Raw genomic sequence first — 14,638 nt, 5'->3', positions numbered from 1 at the left:
CAACGCTGACCCCGTTGCTTAATACCGCCTACTCCATCGGAGGAGGAAGGCAGTTGCCCTCGATCTCGCCAGCCTTCCCGGTTGCCACGCTCACAAAATCCTCCACAACTTCAAATTTCAAGCCCCTCTCTCTCCCCCTTCTATACTCTTGCTTTTCCGCTGGTTCCAGGGGCGCGCGCGATGGGCTTCTCCGTGGCCGACGCGGTCATCCCGGCGTGCGCCGTGGTCGGCATTGCCTTCGCGCTCTGGCAGTGGTTCCTCGTCGCCAAGGTGAAGGTGTCCGCCTACGCGCCGGCCGGCAACGGCGTACACGGGCGGCCAGTGTTCCGGACGGAGGACGAGGAGGACGCCGGTATCGGCGGCGGTGGAGGCGGCGAGAGCGACGACGAGGAGGATGGAGGCGACGGCCCGGCGGCCGTGGCCAGGTGCGCGGAGATCCAGAACGCCATTTCAGTCGGTGAGTTCCGTTCGTGCTTATCTTGAGTTTCTCCTGCGGGCTCCTTCAATAGCGGGTTTCAAATTCAAACGCTTTTCTTGGTTGGTGTTGTTTGTTTAGCCCTTATTTATTTATTTTTGCGAAAGATTTAGCCCTTATTTATGGGTCACTACTCACTACTGCCGCTAGGGATTAATTTTGTTTATCCAATTTTGTACGAATTAGTAGTAACATTTGATCTTTCACGAAGACATATATGCAGACCAATATGTTTAATAATAACTATATAAAAGGATATTTCTCTCGTGTAAACTAATTAGTCACTCTCGTAAAAAATCATCTTTAATTTCGGCACGGTGGTGTAGCATGCTAGAGTTCAGAGAATTTGTCTTTGTCAGATTCGACGCATTTACGTTTTTGAGAAATTCATGATCTGGACTTTGTAAACGGGTCATGTTCAACTCTAATCGAACGCAATTAACTGCACAATCTCCTCATCCAGAGTTCTTTACAGACGTGTTGGATGTGGAACTTGCTCCGAAATAGAGGAAGCACTTTATCCTGATGTTAAGTAAAGATGCACTGTCAAAACCATTGACCAACAGCAGATGATCAGCTCAAACACCTTGCTGCTGACATAATTTATACGCCACAAGTCAACTATGAGGAAATCCAGGCCATTGGAAAATTAAATATGCTTGATCTGTGACTTGCTCCTCGTTCACGAAAAGATGCTCTGCCAAAGATTTGACCAAGTAGTGGTGGCACCTAACCTGGCACGTGTTCGACGGGCCGCCGGAGACGCCATATTGTTACAACTTTTCTTTATCCCATTCTGTTTACTTAACTAGGAAGTATGGTTCTATTTCTTTGATTAACTTGATCGACTTTGCAATAGCCTCAAGACCTGTTCTTATTGCTGGTTCAGCATAAACTTAATGAAGCAAGTTCTAGAGCATCTACAACCAGATTCTCCAAACAACCCCACCAGGACGGTAAATGATTAGTCAAAAAAGGAAAGAAAAAAAAAACCCGACCCAAAGAGGGTTCTCAAACCAACCCCATACATCCGAACTAATCAGCACATTTCATATTCAGCCTAAATCTGGGATGGATAAGGGGAGGCCCAGGTGCGTCTGTCACGTCAGACTCGGCACATGCTAGCTCACCCCAACCCCACATCCGCTCCCCGGACCAAGCCCTAGCCACTTTACTCCATTCAACTCCACTTCACTCCGCCCCCAACTCTCTTTCGACGATCTCCGGCATGGTGGGCAGCGGATCTCAGTCCTCAGCCACTCAATCTGTGGACTGGGACCTCGTCCCACATGGTCTCGAGGAGGAGATGGACGTCCGTTTGGCGGGAATCCATTGCATCCGCTCACTAAAGGAGACCGCGAGACACCGGTCGGACTCGATTTGGCGGGAATCCATTGCATCCGCTCAAATGGCGCTTGGATCGGGCGCTAGGTGGGTCACATCTAGCTCACCGGAGGCCGTGCGGTCCGTCTGACACCCCAACGCCGTGGCGGAGGTGCAACTCCTTCATTGCCACCCCGAGTCGGAGGTAAACACCCGCACCTATGGCTTGTCTGGTGGGGAGGCTATGGCGTGGTGTGCCCGTCGTGCGAGACAGAGGGCACGTGTAGCCACGGCAGAGGTCAGCAAGGCGGAGTCGCACGCCCCGACGCCTCTACGAGTGATCGGCAACCCCTCGCGTCCCAACCAGTTGTGGTGGACGTGTCAGGCTTCGACCATGATGGATCTATCATGGACCTCACATTAACTGGCGGCGTCGTGGCCATGGGCTCCGACCAAGAAGAGTAGGGCATGAGAGAAGGCGTCGCCTCAAGTCCCGTAAGCTAGTCGTGACCCATGTCCTACTCTACCTCGTCAGCTAGTGCACCTTCAATCCAAGAGGCTCAGCCGGGCATGGCCATGGCACTGCCGTAGATTTAGATTAGGTTTTATGTTGTATGTGATTGTATGAAAGGATTCATATTTAAGATATCTGCTTGTGGAATGAGAAATTTAAGGTGTGACAGATGACTGTCTGCGGATACATTTGAGGGGGCGGATTTGATGTATCTACCAGCAGAAGATCTTAGAGCCCCGTAGGAGCGTTATCTTTTCCATTTGGACGAAAGAGATAAAACATGTACTCGAACCCGAGTTGGGAACGCAAGGCGGATGCTTGACTGGTGCGTGTGCACAGTCGCTGGTGCTGGAGTTGATGGGTAGGTGTAGAGCGGTAATCCTACATCTACGGGCAGGCTACAAAAGTTTTAATGGATGGGCACCTCCCCCAATTCCTCTGAATTTCACTGCATGGGCACCTCCTTCCCCTATGTCCAATATTAATGCTAAACCCGTAAATAGTTCTACTTAGGCATCTTCAACACTGACCCGTAAACCTCCCGCAACCTTTTGGATCCAACTGTCTCGACCGCGGAAGCCATTCAATGCGAGGCTGTATCGATCTTGTTGGGGAACGTAGTAATTTCAAAAAATTTCCTACGCACACGCAAGATCATGGTGATGCATAGCAACGAGAGGGGAGAGTGTGATCTATGTACCCTTGTAGATCGACAACGGAAGCGTTTGGTTGATGTAGTCGTACGTCTTCACGGCCCGACCGATCAAGCACCGAAACTACGGCACCTCCGAGTTCTAGCACACGTTCGGCTCGATGACGATCCCCGGACTTCGATCCAGCAAAGTGTCGGGGAAGAGTTCCGTCAGCACGACGGCGTGGTGACGATCTTGATGCACTACCATCGCAGGGCTTCGCCTAAGCACCGCTACAATATTATCGAGGACTATGGTGGAAGGGGGCACCGCACACGGGTAAGAGTATGATCACGTGGATCAACTTGTGTATCTAGGGGTGCCCTCTGACCCCGTATATAAAGGAGCAAGGGGAGGAGGCCGGCCGGCCCTATAGGCGCGCGCCAAGGAGGAGTCCTCCTCCTAGTAGGAGTAGGACTCCTACTAGGAGGGGGAAGGAAGTGGGAGGGAGAGGGAAAGGGGGGCGCCGCCCCCCCCCCCTCTCCTAGTCCAATTCGGACCAAGGGGGGGGAGGAGGCGCGCGGCCCACCCTGGCTGCCCCCCTCTCTCTCCACTAAAGCCCATAAGGCCCATTACTTCTCCCGGTAGGGTTCCTTTGCCAAGGCAATTGTACCAGTGTTGTCACAAAAGATTTTCATTGGACCTGATGCACTAGGTATGACACCTAGATCGGGTATGAACTCCTTCATCCAGACTCCTTCATTTGCTGCTTCCGAAGCAGCTATGTACTCCTCTTCACATGTAGATCCCGCTACAACGCTTTGTTTAGAACTGCACCAACTGACAGCTCCACCGTTTAATGTAAACACGTATCCGGTTTGCGATTTAGAATCGTCCGGATCAGTGTCAAAGCTTGCATCAACGTAACCTTTTACGATGAGCTCTTTATCACCTCCATATATGAGAAACATATCCTTAGTCCTTTTCAGGTATTTCAGGATATTCTTGACCGCTGTCCAGTGATCCACTCCTGGATCACTTTGGTACCTCCCTGCTAGACTTATGGCAAGGCACACATCAGGTCTGGTACACAGCATTGCATACATGATAGAGCCTATGGCTGAAGCACAGGAAACATCTTTCATTTTCTCTCTATCTTCTGCAGTGGTCGGGCATTGAGTCTTACTCAACTTCACACCTTGTAACACAGGCAAGAACCCTTTCTTTGCTTGATCCATTTTGAACTTCTTCAAAACTTTGTCAAGGTATGTGCTTTGTGAAAGTCCAATTAAGCGTCTTGATCTATCTCTATAGATCTTAATGCCTAATATGTAAGCAGCTTCACCGAGGTCTTTCATTGAAAAACTCTTATTCAAGTATCTCTTTATGCTATCCAGAAATTCTATATCATTTCCAATTAGTAATATGTCATCCACATATAATATCAGAAATGCTACAGAGCTCCCACTCACTTTCTTGTAAATACAGGCTTCTCCAAAAGTCTGTATAAAACCAAATGCTTTGATCACACTATCAAAGCGTTTATTCCAACTCCGAGAGGCTTGCACCAGTCCATAAATGGATCGCTGGAGCTTGCACACTTTGTTAGCTCCCTTTGGATCGACAAAACCTTCTGGTTGCATCATATACAACTCTTCTTTCAGAAATCCATTCAGGAATGTAGTTTTGACATCCATCTGCCAAATTTCATAATCATAAAATGCGGCAATTGCTAACATGATTCGGACAGACTTAAGCATCGCTACGGGTGAGAAGGTCTCATCGTAGTCAATCCCTTGAACTTGCCGAAAACCTTTTGCGACAAGTTGAGCTTTGTAGACAGTAATATTACCGTCAACGTCAGTCTTCTTCTTGAAGATCCATTTATTCTCAATTGCTTGCCGATCATCGGGCAAGTCAACCAAAGTCCATACTTTGTTCTCATACATGGATCCCATCTCAGATTTCATGGCTTCAAGCCATTTTGCGGAATCTGGGCTCACCATCGCTTCTTCATAGTTCGTAGGTTCATCATGATCTAGTAGCATGACTTCCAGAATAGGATTACCGTACCACTCTGGCACGGATCTCACTCTGGTTGATCTACGAGGTTCAGTAGTATCTTGTTCTGAAGTTTCATGATCATCATCATTAGCTTCCTCACTAACTGGTGTAGGTGTCACTGAAACAGTTTTCTGTGATGCACTACTTTCCAATAAGGGAGCAGGTACAGTTACCTCGTCAAGTTCTACTTTCCTCCCACTCACTTATTTCAAGAGAAACTCCTTCTCTAGAAAGGATCCATTCTTAGCAACGAATGTCTTGCCTTCGGATCTGTGATAGAAGGTGTACCCAACAGTCTCCTTTGGGTATTCTATGAAGACACATTTCTCTGATTTGGGTTCGAGCTTATCAGGTTGAAGCTTTTTCACATAAGCATCGCAGCCCCAAACTTTCAAAAACGACAACTTTGGTTTCTTGCCAAACCACAGTTCATAAGGCGTCGTCTCAACGGATTTTGATGGTGCCCTATTTAACGTGAATGCGGTCGTCTCTAGAGCGTATCCCCAAAACGATAGTGGTAAATCAGTAAGAGACATCATAGATCGCACCATATCTAGTAAAGTACGATTACGACGTTCGGACACATCATTACGCTGTGGTGTTCCGGGTGGCGTGAGTTGCGAAACTATTCCACAATTTTTCAAATGTACACCAAACTCGTTACTCAAATATTCTCCTCCACGATCATATCGTAGGAATTTTATTTTCTTGTTACGATGATTTTCTACTTCACTCTGAAATTCTTTGAACTTTTCAAATGTTTCAGACTTGTGTTTCATTAAGTAGATATACCCATATCTGCTTAAGTCATCTGTGAAGGTGAGAAAATAACGATATCCGCGACGAGCCTCAATATTCATCGGACCACATACATCTGTATGTATGATTTCCAACAAATCTGTTGCTCTCTCCATAGTACCGGAGAACGGTGTTTTAGTCATCTTGCCCATGAGGCACGGTTCGCAAGTACCAAGTGATTCATAATCAAGTGGTTCCAAAAGTCCATCAGTATGGAGTTTCTTCATGCGCTTTACACCGATATGACCTAAACGACAGTGCCACAAATAAGTTGCACTATCATTATCAACTCTGCATCTTTTGGTTTCAACACCATGAATATGTGTGTCACTACTATCGAGATTCAATAAAAATAGACCACTCTTTAAGGGTGCATGACCATAAAAGATATTACTCATATAAATAGAATAACCATTATTCTCAGATTTAAATAAATAACCGTCTCGCATCAAACAAGATCCAGATATAATGTTCATGCTTAACGCTGGCACCAAATAACAATTATTTAGGTCTAATATTAATCCCGAAGGTAGATGTAGAGGTAGCGTGCCGACTGCGATCACATCGACTTTGGAACCGTTTCCCACGCGCATCGTCAGCTCGTCCTTAGCCAAACTTCGCTTAATCCGTAGTCCCTGTTTCGAGTTGCAAATATTAGCAACAGAACCAGTATCAAATACCCAGGTGCTACTGCGAGCATTAGTAAGGTACACATCAATAACATGTATATCACATATACCTTTGTTCACCTTGCCATCCTTCTTATCCGCCAAATACTTGGGGCAGTTCCGCTTCCAGTGACCAGTCTGCTTGTAGTAGAAGCACTCAGTTTCAGGCTTAGGTCCAGGTTTGGGTTTCTTCTCTTGAGTAGCAACTTGCTTGCCATTCTTTTTGAAGTTCCCCTTCTTCTTCCCTTTGCCCTTTTTCTTGAAACTAGTGGTCTTGTTGACCATCAACACTTGATGCTCCTTCTTGATTTCTACCTCCGCAGCTTTCAGCATTGCGAAGAGCTCGGGAATAGTCTTATTCATCCCTTGCATATTATAGTTCATCACAAAGCTCTTGTAGCTTGGTGGCAGTGATTGGAGAATTCTGTCAATGACGCAATCATTTGGAAGATTAACTCCCAATTGAATCAAGTGATTATTATACCCAGACATTTTGAGTATATGCTCACTGACAGAACTGTTCTCCTCCATCTTGCAGCTATAGAACTTATTGGAGACTTTATATCTCTCAATCCGGGCATTTGCTTGAAATATTAACTTCAACTCCTGGAACATCTCATATGCTCCATGACGTTCAAAACGTCGTTGAAGTCCCGATTCTAAGCCGTAAAGCATGGCACACTGAACTATCGAGTAGTCATCAGCTTTGCTCTGCCAGACGTTCATAACATCTGGTGTTGCTCCAGCAGCAGGCCTGGCACCCAGCGGTGCTTTCAGGACGTAATTCTTCTGTGCAGCAATGAGGATAATCCTCAAGTTACGGACCCAGTCCGTGTAATTGCTACCATCATCTTTCAACTTTGCTTTCTCAAGGAACGCATTAAAATTCAACGGAACAACAGCACGAGCCATCTATCTACAATCAAGCATAAACAAGCAAGATACTATCAGGTGCTAAGTTTCATGATAAATTTAGGTTCAATTAATGTACTTAAAGAACTCCCACTTAGATAGACATCCCTCTAATCCTCTAAGTGATTACGTGATCCAAATCAACCAAACCATGTCCGATCATCACGTGAGATGGAGTAGTTTCATTGGTGAACATCACTATGTTGATCATATCTACTATATGATTCACGCTCGACCTTTTGGTCTCCGTGTTCCGAGGCCATATCTGTATATGCTTGGCTCGTCAAATATAACCTGAGTATTTCGCGTGTGCAACTGTTTTGCACCCGTTGTATTTGAACGTAGAGCCTATCACACCCGATCATCACGTGGTGTCTCAGCACGAAGAACTTTCGCAACGGTGCATACTCAGGGAGAACACTTCTTGATAAGTAGCGAGAGATCATCTTATAATGCTACCGTCAATCAAAGCAAGATAAGATGCATAAAAGATAAACATCACATGCAATCAATATAAGTGATATGATATGGCCATCATCATCTTGTGCTTGTGATCTCCATCTTCGAAGCACCGTCGTGATCACCATCGTCACCGGCGTGACACCTTGATCTCCATCGTAGCATCGTTGTCGTCTCGCCAATCTTATGCTTCCACGACTATCGCTACCGCTTAGTGATAAAGTAAAGCATTACAGCGCGATTGCATTGCATACAATAAAACGACAACCATATGGCTCCTGCCAGTTGCCGATAACTCGGTTACAAAACATGATCATCTCATACAATAAAATTTAGCATCATGTCTTGACCATATCACATCACAACATGCCCTGCAAAAACAAGTTGGACGTCCTCTACTTTGTTGTTGCAAGTTTTACGTGGCTGCTACGGGCTTAAGCAAGAACCAATCTTACCTACGCATCAAAACCACAACGATAGTTTGTCAAGTTGGTGTTGTTTTAACCTTCGCAAGGACCGGGCGTAGCCACACTCGGTTCAACTAAAGTTGGAGAAACTGTCACCCGCAAGCCACCTATGTGCAAAGCACGTCGGGAGAACCGGTCTCACGTAAGCGTACGCGTAATGTCGGTCCGGGCCGCTTCGTCCAACAATACCACCGAACCAAAGTATGACATGCTGGTAAGCAGTATGACTTATATCGCCCACAATTCACTTGTGTTGTACTCATGCATATAACATCAACATATAAACCTAGGCTCGGATGCCACTGTTGGGGAACGTAGTAATTTCAAAAAAAATCCTACGCACACGCAAGATCATGGTGATGCATAGCAACGAGAGGGGAGAGTGTGATCTACGTACCCTTGTAGATCGACAATGGAAGCGTTTGGTTGATGTAGTCGTACGTCTTCACGGCCCGACCGATCAAGCACCGAAACTATGGCACCTCCGAGTTCTAGCACACGTTCGGCTCGATGACGATCCCCGGACTCCGATCCAGCAAAGTGTCGGGGAAGAGTTCCGTCAGCACGACGGCGTGGTGACGATCTTGATGCACTACCGTCGCAGGGCTTCGCCTAAGCACCGCTACAATATTATCGAGGACTATGGTGGAAGGGGGCACCGCACACGGGTAAGAGTATGATCACGTGGATCAACTTGTGTATCTAGGGGTGCCCCCTGCCCCCGTATATAAAGGAGCAAGGGGAGGAGGCCGGCCGGCCCTATAGGCGCGCGCCAAGGAGTCCTCCTCCTCCTAGTAGGAGTAGGACTCCTACTAGGAGGGGGAAGGAAGTGGGAGGGAGAGGGAAAGGGGGACGCCGCCCCCCCTCTCCTAGTCCAATTCGGACCAAGGGGGGAGGAGGCGCGCGGCCCACCCTGGCTGCCCCTCTCTCTCTCCACTAAAGCCCATAAGGCCCATTACTTCTCCCGGTAGGGTTCCATTAACCCTCCGGCTCTCCGGTTTTCTCCGAAATCACCCAGAACACTTTCGGTGTCCGAATATAGCCGTCCAATATATCAATCTTTATGTCTCGACCATTTCAAGACTCCTCGTCATGTCCGTGATCACATCCGGGACTCCGAACTAACTTCGGTACATCAAAACTCATAAACTCATAATATAACTGTCATCGAAACCTTAAGCGTGCGGACCCTACGGGTTCGAGAACAATGTAGACATGACCGAGACACGTCTCCGGTCAATAACCAATAGCGGAACCTGAATGCTCATATTGGCTCCTACATATTCTACGAAGATCTTTATCGGTCAGACCGCATAACAACATACGTTGTTCCCTTTGTCATCGGTATGTTACTTGCCCGAGATTCGATCGTCAGTATCTCAATACCTAGTTCAATCTCGTTACCGGCAAGTCTCTTTACTCGTTCCGTAATACATCATCTCGCAACTAACTCATTAGTTGCAATGCTTGCAAGGCTTATGTGATGTGCATTACCGAGAGGGCCCAGAGATACCTCTCCGACAATCGGAGTGACAAATCCTAATCTCGAAATACGCCAACCCAACATGTACCTTTGGAGACACCTGTAGAGCACCTTTATAATCACCCATTTACGTTGTGACGTTTGGTAGCACACAAAGTGTTCCTCTGGCAAACGGGAGTTGCATAATCTCATAGTCATAGGAACATGTATAAGTCATGAAGAAAGCAATAGCAACATACTAAACGATCGGGTGCTAAGCTAATGGAATGGGTCATGTCAATCAGATCATTCACCTAATGATGTGATTCCGTTAATCAAATAACAACTCCTTGTTCATGGTTAGGAAACATAACCATCTTTGATTAACGAGCTAGTCAAGTAGAGGCATACTAGTGACACTTTGTTTGTCTATGTATTCACACATGTATTATGTTTCCGGTTAATACAATTCTAGCATGAATAATAAACATTTATGATGATATAAGGAAATAAATAATAACTTTATTATTGCCTCTAGGGCATATTTCCTTCAGATCTGCGGGGCGGTCCGGACGCGATTCCTCCCGCAAACCCGAGACAAAAGTGGGGGAGATTTGTGGGAGTCCGGACCGCTCCCAAGCCCGTTTCTGACCGCCCTGACCCATAAAAAACCCTTACCCCTCCCGCGCATTTTTGGTCAGCGCCCATATTCATGCCCGTCCAGAGCGGACGCGACTGCTCACTGGCGCTGGCATTGAAGCGGCGCGCCGGCCGAGAGAGCGCCGTCTGCACCGCTTCCCGGTGTAGGTGACTGCCGCGCGTTCAAACGACACGACGGCCGCCCGTTCGTCTGTCTGCCGCCCGCATTGATGGCACGCGGTTGCCGATGCATCTCATCTGGCGCCACCCTTCCGATCGTCCGCCGCCCACCGGTGCTATATAAACCGTTGCCCCGGTGCCCCGGCCATAGCCACACTCATCCTCTCCACACCATTCCCCCGTCATGGATCCCTCCACGACCAAAGCTCTCTTGGACGGGCTGATGCCGTAGCAGAAGAAGGCCATGACCGCCATTGCTGCCAACTGGTGCAAATGGAGGACGCCTCCGACGACGACCCAACGCCTCCATCCTCTTCCTCCGCGGCACCCTCCTCTTCCTCCGCAGCACCATCCTCCTCCTCTCCTCTCTCGCCGGTGCATTGCAACATGACCATCAGCGAGGCCCGTGCCCATTATATGGACATGGTGCGGGAGGAGCAGTTCCGGGAGACGTAGGCCGACGCCAATTACAACCACAACCTCCTCCAGGAGCACCTGCAGGCGGAGGATTAAGTCGCACCGGGCGCGGACCTGGAGGAGCGAGAGGCGCTGCTCGAGTCCTACCGCTCCGCCCACGAGATCCGCCTCGCCCAATGGTGGTATCGGCAGCGGGTGACGGAGGTAGCGGCCGCCGGCAAGGAGCACGAGGACGACACGGGCGAGGCGTTGTTCGGCGACACCGACGACGAGGAGGCCGCGCCCCGCCGCCACGACCACAAAGAAGCCGTCACGTCCGCGGTACCGTCGACAGCAAGGATAGTGCAAGGTAGGTCGCCGCCGCTCGTGTCCCAGGAAGGCCATCGCTCCTCTCCCGTCGATGCCAAGCTTTGTGGGCTCAACATTTTAGGCCGATTAGACGTTTGGCGGCGACGTGGAGGCGGGCAACTTCAGTTCTCGGGGCTCCAGATGTGGAGGTCACGGTGGCAGAGCTGAAAAAGGCGAAGCTTTAGTTCTCTTGGTTCATGGCCGGAGACGGGGACTGGATGCCAGCGATCATTTAGATTAGCCTGTCTAGGACCGCTTTCATGTATTTGTAATGAAATTCTGCATGTTTATATAGAATCAGGCCGTGTTTATATGAAATCTGCACTTGTTTGAACGAATTTCGTCCGCTTGTTTGAGTTGTTGTGAAAATATATGCGGCTAGCATTGGATGGCTGCCTCCCGCATCTATGTCTGTGGACTGATCCCCCTGCCCGTGGACGAATGCGGAAGGATTTTGTGGGTTGCCGTTGAAGATGCCCGTAGGTCTACCATTACTTTGGTGTAGAGGGAAGACCAGGCAAAACTTTGAACAAGTTTGGCGTATAGATGCCATTTCGATAAATATGGAAGTTTTCTCGGGTGTAACCAGATTTCTTTGGAGGTGGAGAAACAATTGAATCAGAAAAATTACTCAATTTGATCGTTACTACTGCAACCAATTGTTACTGTTGTTACCCAAATTGTTGTGTTAGGTGTTGAAAATCGAAGAACGTGTTTGTACTGTTTGTACATGTCCTACATTGTGGGAGTAATTGATCATACATCACACTCACTGAAACTAGTAGGAATTTTTTTCAAACAAGTGTAACCAGCAAAGTTTCCATTTGAAATTCGTCATTGGTCCGTGCATACTCTTGACAACAATTCGAGTGGTAACGTGTCAAATATTGCAGGAGCAAACTCGTTCCTTTTCACCCAGTACAAGTACCTGGCGGCCTTCACGGTGATCTTCGCCGTGGTCATCTTCCTCTTCCTTGGGTCCGTGCACCGGTTCAGCACCGCCAGCCAGCCGTGCCAGTACACCAAGGGCAAGACGTGCAAGCCGGCGCTGGCCAACGCGGTGTTCACCACCATGGCCTTCCTCCTGGGCGCCGTCACCTCCGTCGTGTCGGGCTTCCTCGGCATGCGGATTGCCACGTTCGCCAACGCGAGAACCACACTGGAGGCGCGCCGCGGCATCGGCGCGGCCTTCGCCACGGCGTTCCGGTCGGGCGCCGTCATGGGGTTCCTCCTGTCGTCCCTGGGCCTCCTGGTGCTCTACGTCGCCATCAAGCTCTTTGGGCTCTACTACCACGACGACTGGGAGGGCCTGTACGAGTCCATCACCGGCTACGGGCTCGGCGGCTCGTCCATGGCGCTGTTCGGGAGGGTCGGCGGCGGCATCTACACCAAGGCGGCGGACGTCGGCGCCGACCTCGTCGGGAAGGTGGAGCGGAACATCCCCGAGGACGACCCGAGGAACCCCGCGGTGATCGCGGACAATGTGGGCGACAACGTCGGGGACATCGCCGGGATGGGCTCCGACCTGTTCGGGTCCTACGCCGAGTCCACCTGCGCGGCGCTGTTCGTGGCGTCGATCTCGTCGTTCGGCGCCGACCACGACTTTGCGGCGGTGTGCTACCCCCTGCTGATAAGCTCGGCGGGGCTTGTGGTCTGCCTGGTCACCACGCTCTTCGCCACCGATTTCTTCAAGGTCAAGACCGTCCGCGGGGTCGCGCCAGCGCTGAAGCTTCAGCTCATCATCTCCACCGCGCTGATGACCGTGGCGGCCCTCGTCGTCACCTTCGCCGCACTCCCTGCCAAGTTCACCATGTTCGATTTCGGGGAGCAGAAACAGGTCAAGAACTGGTAAGCCCTCGCCGCCGAGTCTCCCCGTACATGCATTTTTTGCCACTGGTGGATCAAGTTAAGGTAACTAATGGCCGGCGTTGGCAATGGCAGGCATGTGTTCTTCTGCGTCGCCATTGGGTTATGGGCAGGTCTTGCCATCGGCTTCACCACAGAGTACTTCACCAGTAATGCTTACAGGTAATTAATTCTACTATCCGTTTGTTAATCCATTTCGTTTGTCGCAGTGAGATAGTTTGTGCTCATTCGGAAACTTTGTGGGTTGCGCAGCCCTGTTCGGGACGTGGCCGACTCTTGCAGGACCGGCGCGGCGACCAACGTCATCTTCGGGCTGGCGCTCGGCTACAAATCCGTCATCGTGCCCGTGTTAGCCATCGCCTTGTCAATCTACGTCAGCTTCACCCTGGCATCGATCTACGGCATCGCCATCGCCGCGCTCGGGATGCTCAGCACCGTGGCCACCGGGCTGGCCATCGACGCGTACGGCCCGATCAGCGACAACGCCGGAGGCATCGCGGAGATGGCCGGCATGAGCCGCAGGATCCGGCAGCGGACGGACGCCCTCGACGCCGCGGGCAACACCACCGCGGCCATCGGCAAGGGGTTCGCCATCGGCTCGGCGGCGCTGGTGTCGCTGGCGCTGTTCGGCGCGTTCGTGAGCCGCGCGGGCGTCACGGTGATCAACGTGCTGAGCCCCAAGGTGTTCGCGGGGATGCTCGCCGGCGGGATGCTCCCCTACTGGTTCTCGGCGATGACGATGAAGAGCGTGGGCAGCGCGGCGCTGAAGATGGTGGAGGAGGTGCGGCGGCAGTTCAGCACCATCCCGGGGCTGATGGAGGGGCGCGCGACGCCGGACTACGCCAGCTGCGTGAGGATCTCGACGGACGCGTCGCTGAGGGAGATGATGCCCCCGGGGGCGCTGGTGCTGCTGGCACCCCTCGTCGTCGGCACATTCTTCGGCGTCCACACGCTCGCCGGCCTGCTCGCCGGCGCGCTCGTGTCCGGCGTGCAGGTGGCCATATCTGCTTCCAACAGCGGGGGAGCCTGGGACAACGCCAAGAAGTACATCGAGGCCGGTGCGTCGGAGCACGCCAAGTCCCTGGGTCCCAAGGGTTCGGAGGCGCACAAGGCCGCCGTGATCGGTGACACCATCGGGGACCCGCTCAAGGATACGTCCGGGCCGTCGCTCAACATCCTCATCAAGCTCATGGCCGTCGAGTCGCTGGTCTTCGCGCCATTCTTCGCGGCTCATGGAGGCCTCATAATCAAATGATTCACACATTGCAGCAGGGATATACATACATGAATGTCTGGTCTGAGAATATCATGATAGGATTGATATGGAATATTAGAGACTTAGGTCAACCCCGAAAAATGTTGTGACATTATTGCTTTTTTTTTTTTTGCTAAATGAATTGTCTCGAAGTGGTTA

The 14,638-nt window shown here is 50.3% G+C and overlaps 1 protein-coding gene across 1 annotated transcript; it reads left to right on the top strand.

Annotated features, from left to right (window-relative positions):
* Nucleotides 1–14,638, top strand: LOC119278836 (pyrophosphate-energized vacuolar membrane proton pump-like). Its single transcript, XM_037560176.1, has 4 exons — nt 1–457; nt 12,252–13,206; nt 13,300–13,386; nt 13,477–14,638. The coding sequence occupies exons 1-4, from the start codon at nt 181–183 to the stop codon at nt 14,477–14,479; spliced, it is 2,322 nt and encodes a 773-aa protein (XP_037416073.1). The 5' UTR covers nt 1–180; the 3' UTR covers nt 14,480–14,638.

The sequence above is a fragment of the Triticum dicoccoides genome, chromosome 1A, assembly GCF_002162155.2.
Source record: "Triticum dicoccoides isolate Atlit2015 ecotype Zavitan chromosome 1A, WEW_v2.0, whole genome shotgun sequence".
In the NCBI taxonomy this organism is placed as follows: domain Eukaryota; kingdom Viridiplantae; phylum Streptophyta; class Magnoliopsida; order Poales; family Poaceae; genus Triticum; species Triticum dicoccoides.
The sequence above is the reverse complement of the archived record's forward strand: the minus strand, read 5'-3'. Positions and strand labels throughout refer to the sequence as shown.

What these genes read in the sequence shown, in the direction of transcription:
- LOC119278836 (XM_037560176.1), top strand. Translation starts at nt 181, where the DNA reads ATGGGCTTCTCCGTGGCCGACGCGGTCATCCCGGCGTGCGCCGTGGTC. An exon ending in CAGAAACAGGTCAAGAACTG is followed by an intron (nt 13,207 to 13,299) that starts GTAAGCCCTCGC and finishes TGGCAATGGCAG; the next exon opens with GCATGTGTTCTTCTGCGTCG. An exon ending in TTCACCAGTAATGCTTACAG is followed by an intron (nt 13,387 to 13,476) that starts GTAATTAATTCT and finishes TGGGTTGCGCAG; the next exon opens with CCCTGTTCGGGACGTGGCCG.